The sequence below is a fragment of the Bufo gargarizans genome, chromosome 4, assembly GCF_014858855.1.
Source record: "Bufo gargarizans isolate SCDJY-AF-19 chromosome 4, ASM1485885v1, whole genome shotgun sequence".
Classification (NCBI taxonomy): domain Eukaryota; kingdom Metazoa; phylum Chordata; class Amphibia; order Anura; family Bufonidae; genus Bufo; species Bufo gargarizans.
Window position 1 is genome coordinate 111,236,431 of NC_058083.1, and position 13,463 is coordinate 111,249,893.

At 45.2% G+C, this 13,463-nt stretch overlaps 1 protein-coding gene across 3 annotated transcripts in view; it reads right to left on the bottom strand.

The window, feature by feature from the left end:
- The window catches only part of DGKD (diacylglycerol kinase delta), a 120,093-nt gene that overhangs the window by 13,274 nt on the left and 93,356 nt on the right, over positions 1–13,463 (bottom strand). For all 3 annotated transcript variants that reach the window (XM_044289327.1, XM_044289326.1, XM_044289328.1), the window contains exons 19-25: positions 12,766–12,876; positions 12,582–12,678; positions 10,878–10,985; positions 10,683–10,796; positions 9,171–9,305; positions 8,925–9,091; positions 6,019–6,124 (exon numbers count right to left, since the gene is read on the bottom strand). In XM_044289327.1, the coding sequence (XP_044145262.1) occupies positions 6,019–6,124; positions 8,925–9,091; positions 9,171–9,305; positions 10,683–10,796; positions 10,878–10,985; positions 12,582–12,678; positions 12,766–12,876 (838 nt within the window). The remainder of the gene's footprint in view (positions 1–6,018; positions 6,125–8,924; positions 9,092–9,170; positions 9,306–10,682; positions 10,797–10,877; positions 10,986–12,581; positions 12,679–12,765; positions 12,877–13,463) is intronic.

A 13,463-nucleotide genomic window follows, 5' to 3' on the forward strand; every position in this document is an offset into this window, starting at 1 on the left:
AACCTAGCATGATAGCCAACAACCTGCCCATGGCAAAGGGAGTGTGGTTGTCTGGTGCATAACAGGACTGGGAAGTCTTGTTAAATAGTGCGTCAAGCAATAAAGTAAAAATCATGCCTAGTACAGGGGCAATGAGAAGACATGGTGCACTCAGAGGGCCTGGTTCAGGAGTTACTGCACCGGGTGTCAGATCTGAACAGGCCAGCCATATACTGGATCTAACAATTGCAACTCTACTCCGCCCAAGAAGGGGGGAACATATGCTTACCAGGTACATACTACAACCAGGATGGTTTGTCGGATCAAGCGCCTTGAGATAGTACAAGTACACCGCCGAGGACGACGGTAATGGGGTGCTAGATGCATACTAGAACCAGAAAAGAGTAATGAGTACAGCATCTGGGGATAGTACAGTCCACATGAAGAGGGATCCCATGATTGCCTAGCATGCATTAGAGCCAGGAAAGAGCAATGCAGGAGCAGTATGGGCCACAGATTGTACCAATAGGGCACAGCACTTGGAGATACTACAAATACTCCGCCTGAGAATGGGAGTAATCTGGCTGCATGGTGCATACTATAATGAGATTGGAGACATGGCTACAGCATCTGGAAATGGTATAGGTACTCCGCTTGATAAAGGAGTAGTATGACTGTATGATGCACACTAGAACCAGACATGTGCAATGGCTACAGCATTTGGAGATGGTACAGGTACTCTACCTAATAAAGGAGTAATATGGCTGTGTAGTGCAGACTAAAACCAGACAGGTGTAATGGCTACGGCTACAGCATCTGGAGATGGTACAGGTACTCCACCTAAGAAAGGAGCAATGTGGCTGCATGGTGCACACTAGAACCAGAAATGTGCAATGGCTACAGAATCTGAAGATGGCATCTGTACTTGGCCTGATAAGGGAGAAATATGGCTGCATGGTGCACAGTAGAACCAGACAGGTGTAATGGCTACAGCCTCTGGAGATGGTACAGGTACTTCACCTAATAAAGGAGTAATGAGGCTACATGGTGCACACTAGTACCAGACAAGTGAAATGGCTATAGCGTCTGAATATGGTATAGGTACTCCACCCAATAATGGAGTAATATGGTGCATGGGGCGCATTAGAACCAGACAGGTGACATGGCTATAGCATCTAAAGATGGTACAGGTACTCGGCTTGATAAGGGAGTAATATGGTTGCGTGATGCACACTAGCACCAGGATGGTGTATTGGCTACAGCGTCTGGAGAAGTAATACAGTGGCCTGAAACACTCTTGGACTAGGAGGGTGTGTTGAATATAGCCCCTGGTAATAGTGAAATTACTCCAGCTGAAAAGGAAATACATTGGAACCAGGAAAGTCTGCCGGATACAGCATTTGGCAGTGGTACGAGTACCCCCCTGTGAAAGGGAAGGCGCATGTACCTGGGACACCACATAGGTGTGCCGGCGTGCTAAACACTGTGGTGGTAAAGCACCACCTACTGGAGAGGCGACAAGCTGACCTACCTGTGTGGATAATTACCTGTACAACCAGGGGAGTGCCATCTGAAAATCCACTAAAGGGGGCACCAACCCTGGAGAGGAGAGTTTCCACAGTGGACATTTGTCTTTGACCACCAAGAGAGATTGTGTATGGTGGAAGACCGCCTAATGCTCTATTCAGAGTCAGAATCGGTACAGAGGAGTACCCCGATGAGGCAGAAGAACGCTGAGGAGTTTCCCTCAGTGCTAGTCCCGTCCTGGGAGGAAACCAGAATGCTGGGAATGAGCGGGACCTATGAGGGGAGACTCTAGGCCGCTATTGGACTCTGATATGGAACGAGGCAGATAGCAAAGGACTCCCGGTGGGCCCGATGCTACCGCATAAGGGCAGGGAAGAGTGCCATAATATCATCATAGCTGAGAATGGGTGCAGGCTATGGTGCAGGTGAGGGACCCACATGGGGAAAAGGTGACCCCTGAACAGCGTTTAGGGTAACCCGACTGAGCCCAGGATCCAGTCACCGCATGCAGGCCAGCCAGGCCGATGGCAAAGCAACCCCCAGCTACCGCAGGAGCAGATGCAACCCAGGGGGAGGGATGGGGGGCAAGGGGGCCTGCCACAGCATGATCTACCAAACAGGGGCCCAAGATAATACGTCCCACCAATGACGCTACATGCGGGCGGGGGGCACTGTGAAAATGGGGAAAGCACCCTCTGGGAAGAAGATCTCGTCCTCCCACCGGAAATTCCCTGCAGAGACCTCTAGAAGGCAACACCCCTAGAAAATAACAGGAAGCCAGGAAAAAATGGCGGGAAAGAGTTTGGCCTAGTCCGGGCAGAAGCCGGGGGCTAGAGTAGATAGTGTAGCTAAAAATGAGGCACCCCCAGCGGACTAAAGCTGCAGGGTTCTAAAAAGCGGAAAAAAACTCCAAAAGGCTACAAAAAAGGGGATGCACAGAAATGGGATCAAAGCGACCCCCATTGGTGAGAAAAATAACCCAATAGAACCCCTGAATGGCAGGGGGAAAAAATAAATAAATCAGACAACAGATGCGGCCTTGTCACAGCTGAAGTCGGGGACTATAATAGATGCAGCAGCCATAAATAAAACATCCGAAGTGGGCGGACACCGCGGGACCTGGGGATGGGAGGGAGCAATGCCTTGAGGGGGGAGGGAAGGGGAGGGGGGTCATAGCGACCCCCATATAGAGAGAAAATGAGCCACACAGAGATCCTGGAAGCCAGGAAAGAAGGCGAGAACTGGAGCGGCCTAGTCCAGGCACAAGCCGGGGACTAGAGTAAGGCCTCCTGCACCTGAACGTGTGCTTCCCGTTGCCGTATTGCGGACCGCATTTGCAGATCCACAATACACGGGCACCGTTCCGTGTGCATTCCGCATCACGGATGCGGACCCATTCACTTGAATGGTTCCGCAAATCTGTAGATGCGGAATGGTGCGGAACGGAAGCACGGAACGGAACCCTACGAAGTGCTTCTGTGGGGTTTCGTCCAGTATTTCCGTTCCGCAAAAAGATAGAACACGACCTGACCTCAGTATCTGAGGAAAGGGATTTAGGAGTAATTATTTCAGAAGACTTAAAGGTGGGAAGACAATGTAATAAAGCAGCACGAAATGCCAGCAGAATGCTTGGATGTATAGGGAGAGGTATAAGCAGTAGAAAGAGTGAAGTGCTTATGCCGCTGTACAGATCACTGGTGAGACCTCACTTGGAGTATTGTGCGCAGTACTGGAGGCCATATCTCCAGAAGGATATAGATACTCTAGAGAGAGTTCAGAGAAGAGCTACTAAACTAGTACATGGATTGCAGGATAAAACTTACCAGGAAAGGTTAAAGGACCTTAACATGTATAGCTTGGAAGAAAGACGAGACAGAGGGGATATGATAGAAACTTTTAAATACATAAAGGGAATCAACTCGGTAAAGGAGGAGAGAATATTTAAAAGAAGAAAAACTACCACAAGAGGACACAGTTTTAAATTAGAGGGGCAAAGGTTTAAAAGTAATATCAGGAAGTATTACTTTACTGAGAGAGTAGTGGATGCATGGAATAGCCTTCCTGCAGAAGTGGTAGCTGCAAATACAGTGAAGGAGTTTAAGCATGCATGGGATAGGCATAAGGCTATCCTTCATATAAGATAGGGCCAGGGACTATTCATAGGATTCAGATATATTGGGCAGACTAGATGGGCCAAATGGTTCTTATCTGCCGACACATTCTATGTTTCTATGTTTCTATGACCACAGGCGCACACGTTTGTGTGCAGGAGGCCTAAATAGGAGGCCAAGGAAGGGAAGGATGGCCAGGGGGGAGGGGACCTCGATGGAGTATGGATGGATGGGAGGGAAGGAGTCCCTAACTAGGGTAGGGCGCATACTCACTATCTGGCGTCTTCGGGCGCCGCCGGGTCACCCCTTCCGGTAATTCCACTCTAGTGCAAGTTTACCGTGCTCCACTGCGGATGCGGTAATGGGGGACTGGGTGACCGGCGAGGTACCGAGGTACATGCCCGCAGGGGGTGCTAATAAAGTGGACCTCTACTAATTGAATTCATACATTTTTAATGGCTGCAAAAATGGCCATGAAAAACTTACAGTATGTCCATTTTTCATTAACATGAATGTAGCCTTGCTTTCTTGTTCAAGCAGGGATTATGATTACAGTAGTGCTGCCATCTAGCTGACACTAAAGGCGATGGGTAGACATTGATAGAGAAAAAAGTCAAAACCTACTAGAGGCTTGATCACCTGAAAGAAGATGAAGGAGCGTCATAATGAGCTGAACATATGAAACCTCAGGGTGAGAGCCAGCTTAAAGGGGGTTGTCTATCTTAAGGTGGCCATACCATATATATTAAATGAACGTGACAGTTTCGTCTGGACTGGATGATCATATGTGTATTGTGGTGTTCTGACTCTCCCACGATGGCAGATCTCAGAAGGAAGAAGAAGGGTCTTGTATAATGAATTTCAACATCACTGATCCTTTGTTCTGGCAGCGGATTATTCTCCTACTTCTATAATAATACAGGCACTCCTGGCTGACAGCCGTCTGATGCGTACGGACACCATTAGAAAACCTACTTCCAACTACTCTAGTAAGAAACTCTTAGTAAGGCCTCATTCATATATACGTGGACTACGGTCTGTGAAAATCCGTCCTGCTGAGTGCACGGCATCATTGGTTGCTATGACGCCGTGCGCTCGTGCACTCAGCAGGACGGGTTTTTACGGACCGTGGTCCACGTATGTGTGAATAAGTCCTAAGAAGTGGTTGTCCTTTGTTAAAAAAAAACACTTCTAGTAGATAAAACAAAGAGGGGCATTAAAAAACGCACCACTCTAGAGGACCTGGCACATCCTTGCGTTCAGTCTATTCATTGTAATGGTCATTGTGCAATGCTCATCTTTCCTGCGGTGGTGCTTCCTTCACATAATATAGATGACTGCTGAGGATCAAAAATGCTTACTCATTGAATAACTACTCTCATTAATATTCAAAAATCTAAAGATAAGATAAGCTACAGAAAAACTCCAATGCCAGAGGTATTACACTGACATTGGGAAAGGGTTAAATACTACAATCAAATACTTTCATTTGTCTTCTAAGGCTGATCGACGGGGACCCCCGCCGATCATCTGTTTGAGAAGGCAGCGGTGCTCCAGGAGCGCTGCGGCCTTCTCTCGGTTTCCCTCAGGCCCAGTGACGTCACGAGTCGTATCACTGACCTAGGCGGGGCTAAGTTCTGTTCACTTGAATGGAGCTTAGCCCCGCCCAGGCCATTGATACTAGTCGTGACGTCACTGGGGCAGCGGTAAACAGTGAGAAGGCCGCGGCACTGCCTTCTCAAACAGATGATTGGCAGGGGGTCCCGGGTGTCGAACCCCCGCCGATCAGATGCAGGTGATCTATCCAGAGGATAGATCATCAGTTTAAAAGAACTGCATAACCCCTTTAATTTAGTATTTTTATTAGACTTTCCCCCACCATTCCCTGTGCGCTTAAAATTCAGTTCTCTGTACACCACTGCCAGCTCAGTTCATAAATGGGGCTGCAGCAGCAGTGAGTACAGGCAGGAGCGCATATTGCTGCTCCTGCCTGTGCGCCCACGGAGGTTTGGCATAAGTTGAGTTACTCTTTAAGACTGGTGTTACCATTGCCAGACTTGATCTTCTGGAGTCAGAGACCTCTTAATAAATTACGGGTGCTAGGAATTCAAATCTACACCAGTTAGGGGCTGGCGTAGATGTGAGCTAGAATTTACACAAGTTTCTGGCGTAATTATAGTGGGGCTGTGGAGGCTCCTTCCCTCCAGCTAAGGCCCGGCCATTTTCATGCCACTTTAGAACGGTGACTAGAAGCGCACAAAGCAGCAAATTATGGTTCATATATAGTGTGTGCCAGAATTTTCACACAAGTACTAAAAAAAGCATTGATAAATCCCCCCCTATGTTTCTAAAATTAAGTACTGGGCTCCAAATTAGAACATGCAGTCAACGAGCAGCTTACCTCAGAGTTCTTGCTGTAGACCTTTTCCATGGACTTTGAGCTTGCATTTACAGCATGGGCCAGCTCCTGCTCCATACTTTCATGAGAAATCGCTATTTCTTTAATGCTGAAAACATAGAAACAAGTATGTTCTCCCACTTGATTTAACATAAATAAACTTTAGGATTCAAAAGCTTTTTAGATTCAAAAACCAGTTATTCCCCAGTTAAAGTTATAGTCCATTCATGTGTTACGGGAACACAGAAAAGAAGTTCCTCACTTCATCTCCTCCTTTTCTTTGGTTCTATTTTGTCTCATATTACAGTTAGGGCTCAAGCCATATGTCCCGGAGTGGCATACATTGCAGGGCTGTGGAGTCGAGGAGTCAGAGGCAATTTTGGGTACCTGGAGTCGGTGTCGTCAAAAATGAACCGACTCCGACTCCTACTAAATTTAAATTGGAATAAAAATAAAAAAAAGCAAGTTTAAATGTCCCAATTCACCAAAAGTTATAATTAATTACTTCTCTACTGTAAGAATAAAGGCCAATGCATGCAGTGTGTCACATTACCGCAAAACGAACACGTTAAGTGACCGTGAAGAAGCATGATTTTCATATGTTTCACGCAATGCACAGTTAAGGAGCGGCAATACTTATACTTTCCATTGTGTGGTGTTCCGGTGTTACAGGGAACGCAACGCCCATGGTTAACCGAGCCTCTCACTGATAACTGATTAAGTAAATATGTTTTTTTGCAGGACTAGAGACACTTGTGTAAGTGAAGGGAATGGAGGGTCAATAGTTCAAGACTGAAGCTGTAAACCATTTGAAAAACTGCTGTCATTCAGCTAACGCTATAAAAACTTGCAAACTCAGATTGTTAGCTTAAACTTTAAACATGACCATGGGATTCTACTAGGGAAATCATGTTTTACAATACATGCCCCTTCCCCTGCCCCTTCCTGGATCCTCCCACTGCCCTGTCTTCAACAGAAGATCAGCACACAAAGGAGAAGGCAGCAGCTTCCTAGCCAGTAGTTCTGTGGTAATGACATGTATGTTGCCTTTCATTCCTTCAAGGAATGTATAAAATACATTTGCATATTAAAGGGATTCTGTCACGAAGTTTTGGCCTATAGAGCTGCGGACATGCACGGCTAGATCGCCGCTAGCATGTCCGCAATATATATGTCATATAGGGCTGTGTGCTTTTAATGTTTTAAAAAACATATCTATAAAATCCTTTTTTAAAGACATTAAAAGCACACAGCCCTATATGACAGATATATTGCGGATATGCTAGCAGCGATCTAGCCGTGCATGTCCGCAGCTCTATAGGCTAAAACTTTGTGACAGAATCCCTTTAAATACAGAGGAGTCGGAGTCGGAAGTACCAAAAACTGAGGAGTCGGAGCATTTATCTACCGACTCCACAGCCCTGATACATTGTGCGCACCGGAGCGCACAGCATCCTAGGTTACTAGGATACTGTGCGCATCTGGCCGCCAGCGGGGCTATTGTACTGCACTCATATGAGTGCAGAACAAAAGCCACGCGGGTGGCCCGATGCGCACAGTATCATAGTAACCTACGATGCTGTACGCCCCTGTGTGCATGAGCCCTTAAAGGGTTTCTACCACCAGATTTTCACCTATCTGCTAGTGACTGCTGTACCTAACCGTGTTCATGTATTACCTTTGTCTGGAGCGGTTAAGCTTAAAAACGTAGTTTAATTGATATGCAAATGAGCCTCTAGGTGCTATGGGGGCGTCTTTTCAGCACCTAGAGGCTCAGTCTACTCACTATTTCTGCCGCCTATCGCGTCCCTCCAGCCCGCCCCTCTCGTCTAGATTGACAGCCTACTTCTCTCCATCTCGGCCGAATTCTCGCGCTTGCGCCGTGTGCTTTTGTATTCGGCGCAGGCACAATGACTGTCGCGGGAATTCCTAGAGGCTCATTTGCATATCAATAAAACTACGTTTTTAAGCTTAACCGCTCCAGACAAAGGTAATACATGAACATGGTTAGGTACAGCAGACACTAGCAGATCGCTAGTGTCAGACAGCTAAATAGGTGAAAATCTGGTGGTAGAAACCCTTTAAACAGAGAAATACATAAAGAAATCTTCAGGAGATCTGCCATATCCCTCTTCCTCCTCAGAGTCCTGTGACAAGCTGTATGAAAAGTGGCTGGAGCAGGAGCCTCCCTGCTGTGTCCTGTATGCAGTAGGACAAAAAGATTTTAAGCCCATCCCTTGAGTAACCTCCATTCCTCAGACTGGCTCCAGCCGAAGATGGAGCAGATCAGCAGATTTACCGCTGTGTTCTCTTTTTATAAGACCGTTTGTCAGGTTAAAGCAGAAACTACTGCAGACTCACAAACAATGAGGGCAGCTACTGTATATTTCTTGTTTAAAGGGGTTGTCTCATCTCAGACAATGGGGACAAATCACTAGTATATGCCCCCATTGTCTTATAGGTGCGGGTTCCACCCACCTATATTGGGGTCGAGGCGAGTGATACTAGTTGTGACGTCACTGGGCCTACGGTAAACATCGAGAAGGCGGTTGGCTATTTTCGGCGCCCCCATAGAAAATGAATGCGTAATGTGCCCTCCACCACTTTTGGGGCCCCATTCTCGATATAGGTGCAGGTCCTACCCATCAGACAATAGGGGCATATCCTAGTGAACGCTACCTGAAAGATGGTCTCAAGTAACAGAAATCTAAAGTTTATGCTAAAGGAATCCACCAGACCAGGGGGAGTTATACTGGATAATACATTCTATATACACCCAATTGAGCAAAATGCTATTCTTTACAGTTTGTGGAGGGATATTCTGTTAGAGGAGGCACTAAAACCCCAAAATGTCCTTTATACACTTACTTTTCTGGTCTAAATGGGTTTTGAGCCATTGGGACCTTTACCTGTGAATTAGGGCACCAGCAGCCTGGCCAAACCGCGAGACCTGGGCTGCCTCCTCTTCAGACAGAGCTTCAGGGTAAGAAGAGATTGGAGACAAGGCAGTGGAAGTCTGGCGGGAAAGTTCACACTTCTGTTTATCTTCCCAAGATTTTAATGTACTTTCAAAGGCCTGGAGGGATAAAGATGTGAGACATGGTTGACCCGGCCAAGAGAATACATCTCATTATACATATTTCTGGAAGCTTTACCCTGTCTCTGGTGAGTGTCTGGGTTCTGTTCTTATGCACTATACAGATATAGCCAGGGGGCTGGATCCAGGCCTCTCCATCCACTTGCACAGGAATACCTTCATCTCCGAGCACTGTGATCTTTACTGTCCGACACTACCGGACAACATAAAAAAAAAAAAAATGAGTCAACAGGGCAATGATGTAAATGCCACTTTTTAAAACTGTAAAAAATATATATATATTTTTTTTTAAATACATGGACAAAAGATTTAGCATTTTGGTATACTTTATCGTCCTCAAACTAGATATAGGTTGACCCGGTGCTTATAAGATTAGAAGAGCAGTACTAAAGAAAACAACAGGTCCCTTATTTGTACATGGCCATGCTGTTTTATTTATTACCCAGTAATCTCATCTGTAAATTAAAAAACACATTGCATTTCTCTGTTAGATCATGTAAGACAAAAATATGCCTGCATCCACCTGAAAAAAAGCAGCAAGATCATGGCCACTAGGGGTCTCACTTCCACTAAGTTGCAGTCATTTGCCTGTTGTGAGGCAAGATCTGTACCCAGAAAGGCTAGTTTCACACATGCGGTGTGAATTCTGGCAAGCTGTTCTGGCACAGAACAGCCTGCTGGAATTCACCGGATTTGACACTGCCGGATGCCGACGGAATGCCCACCGGCCCCATTTACTATAATAGGGTTGGGTGGAGATCCAGCCCCACTCCGGAAGACAATGAGGAAGATGTGCCGGACACAAACCCCTGCATGCCGCAGTTTGTGTCCGGACAATTCCCGGCATTGTCTGTCGCAACAGCCTGACGGAATTCACACCGAAGGTGTGAAACTAACCTAACAGAGACTCAGCAGATGGCTTGTCAGAGCTAGCTGAGATTGTGAGCCTGATAAAACAACTGCTTCTACATGGCTTTAGAACATCACAGGAGCCTCCTGCCTTTCTGTAAGTGTAATCTCTCCCTCCTTATGTGAGCTCCACAGCTGAAAACAAACACAGTGGGAAGTAAGGGAAAGGATGTGACAGCAGTGAGTGCATGCAGAAGGGAGAGAACCCCTGCTTCTGAGTGAAATGCGACTAGCTGTGCAGCTGAAACAGGGAATAGTATGGCTGACAAACAAAAAAACACTAGGGAAGCCCAAACTTAACTGTTTCTTCACAGTTATGATTGTACAAAGAAGCACTCAGGTATGCTTTAATGCTATATTCTTGTTATGGTGCCATCTTTTATTGCTTTTGATTCGCTCTCAGAATGTTCAGACCGGCAAAAAAAAATCTGTACAGTAGAAGGGACTTCTCACCAGCACTGAACACATTAGTAAGATGTTCTAAATAGAAATCAAAAGATAATACAGCAATACAGTATGCAGACAAAGAAGCTTTAAAAAATGATTTCAATTGAGAAATTATGGGTTGGGTGATCCAACAGAGAAATGTAATATTTAATAACGAGATACCTGGTTTTTGCATTTCTGTGTCTTACAGTGTCAATATTGCTTGTTGTGTTACCTGTGCAATCCGATGATGCTGCAATTTGATAACCCTGGACACAGCCATCTGCATGCTACCAAAAACAGCAACTACCTCCAGGATCTTGTCATCAAAAGAAGGAGCAGCAAATGTCTAAAACCAAGGGGGAAAATAACGATAAGAAACTGGAATGACAGCCTACAATGCTGACTCAAATCCATGCATGAAACTTACATCATCTTCCTTGTTGCCTCCCCAGAAGTTGGTGCCTCCAGCATAACTGGGAATGTTCAGGACAGCAATTCCTTGCAAGCTGGGCAGGGGAATGGGCACCCCATCACACTGCGGGGGACATTGGGGTAAGTGGAGGTAGACACGCACATCCACTGAGAAAGAAAGAGACAGACATCTAAAAGAAGAGAGACAGACACAACCAGTGTTAGGGACAGACACAGAGACATGCAAGATGAAGATAAACATTGCTAACAAGGGAGCCAAACAATGTAAACCAAGGTGCAAACACACACATGCAGAATATACGTAACACATGCAAAAGAGGATACACTCGCCCAGTCATCTCTGCTCTACAGTCATGAATAATATGCGCGAGTATGAAAGTCTAATGTCTTTTAACCAGTTTAAAAACCTAGCGATTTTCCATTTTTTACTCCCGGCCTTCACAGAGTCATAACTTTTTTTCATTTTTCCATTCACGTATGAGGGCTTTTTATTTGGGGGACATGTACTTTTTGATGGCACCATTTAATATTGCATACAATGCAGTAGGAAGATGGTAAACAAATCCAAACGGGGTGGGATTGGAAAACAAAAATAGTTTTATGGGTTTCTTTTAATGGCGTTCCCTGTATAGTGGAAGTGGCCTGTTACTTTCATTCTCTGGGTCAGTACGATTACAGCGATACCCCATTTTTATAGTTTTTTGTGTGTTTTAATACTCTTATCACTTCTCCCATAGACTGCAATGATTTAATATTGCAGCCTATGGGGTTTCACTATGTTCCTGCTGAGCCCTACAACAGGAAGGGCTCCATAGGAACTTTGCTATGGCAGGCCTCAGAACCTTCAGAAGGCCAGAGGCTGCCATAACAACTGAACGACTCCTTTGATCTTGGTGCGTGGTTGCAACTGACTACGGTGTCTGAGGGGTTAAATGTCAGTGTTCCCGCCGATCATGTACTCTGCTGTGTAAAACAGCAGACCCTCGGTACTGGAATGAAGCTCTGCTGAATAGGTAAGTAGCTATTTTTCTTTATTGCTTTCAAGGCCAAATTAAATTTGCTTTGGCAGTTTGACAACCCCTTTCACAGTCAAGCTGGACCATACTAGAGATGAAAGTAAACCGAACGTACTGGCTATGGCTAGATCAGCCAACAAACTTGAGTAAAGGGGTCTCCAACTATTTCCCCAATGGAAAACATTAGAGAAAAGAAGGATAAGGCAAGTTGGATTCAGAAGCGTCTAGTATCAGTACCCTACTGAAAAATACATGCAAGCTCAGCCAAGCATGCATGTTTTGGTTACGTAAGGAGATCTTTGAATGTTCAGCCGACCGGGAACTCATGTGCATGGCCAGCTTTAATGTCTGCTCTGCCTAGCAAATCTTCTAAAATCATAGTTTTACCTGAAACATCTATAGTGCTGAAAAACACATAGCTGACATACACAGAACATCAATGATTTTCTTTCCAACTGCAACAAACGTGGGGAAAACGTGCTCACAATATTAGGTTGGAAAAAGCAAAGCTGAAGCAGGATCAAGTTCATTGTGAGGCATCTGTGGTGTAACATAATTTATGTGTTTCTTAAGCTTTAGGTTATTTCACGCACAAACAACCCTATGGTGCAAAGGTAACAGAATTAGAAAGACAATAGGGACAGACAGAGGAGACAGATTAGGAAGCGCTTCCACATACAAACCTCTAGTAGAACTCGCTGCTCCAGGTTCTTGTACGTCCTCTGTAGAAGCTCTTTGGTCCCCAGCACGCCATACCACATCCTATTCTTTGTACGACTTCTGTCATTGAAGAAACACAAGAAATGACTATAACCGATTTTAAAGGGATTTGTTGGAAGGCTGTTTTATGTTTTAGCCATTTCTCACCTACACTTCCTCGGGTGCTCATCCCTTTTATTGTTAAAATCCAGGGAGATTTTTGCATCCAGACCAATTCCAAAGTAATTATTCATCACACATTTTTCTGAGTAACAATCCCTGAGGAACAGCATAAAAGCATGAAACCTTCCATCACAAGAGTACATGACCCACATCATAGATTTAATATATCGGGGTGAAGGTCTGCATGCACATTAGAGTATTGCTGGCTGAAGCTGCTACTTTTGGTGGAACCTACCGACAATGTAATGTATATGGGAAGCTCCTGAATGTCCCCTGACAAATGATATTGGGGGAGAAAAGGATCGGGCATATTGAAATTTCCCTTTTGCTTTCCTGGTAGGTAAGCTGCCGCAGGGTTGTCTGGCAGTGGCTTTCTCCTCAATGAAAACGTATACATTGAGCCGAACCTAGCGTGTATGAGTATGGAGGAGTCGAGAGTATTCAGCCAACAGCTATTGAATGTGTATGGACACCTCTAGGCATATTTGGAACTATATGGTGTGAATATAGGTTGCTTGCTTACTCTACTATTACTGCCCTGTAGAGAACCTAACATTTAAAAATAAAGAATGAAATATTAATAAACTTGATCCGTGAAATTAATGTAATCAATATACAGTGCTCCATCAGCTATTGAGGATGTATGGGCACCTTAATAGAGGATATTTAAACAAAACCAGCTA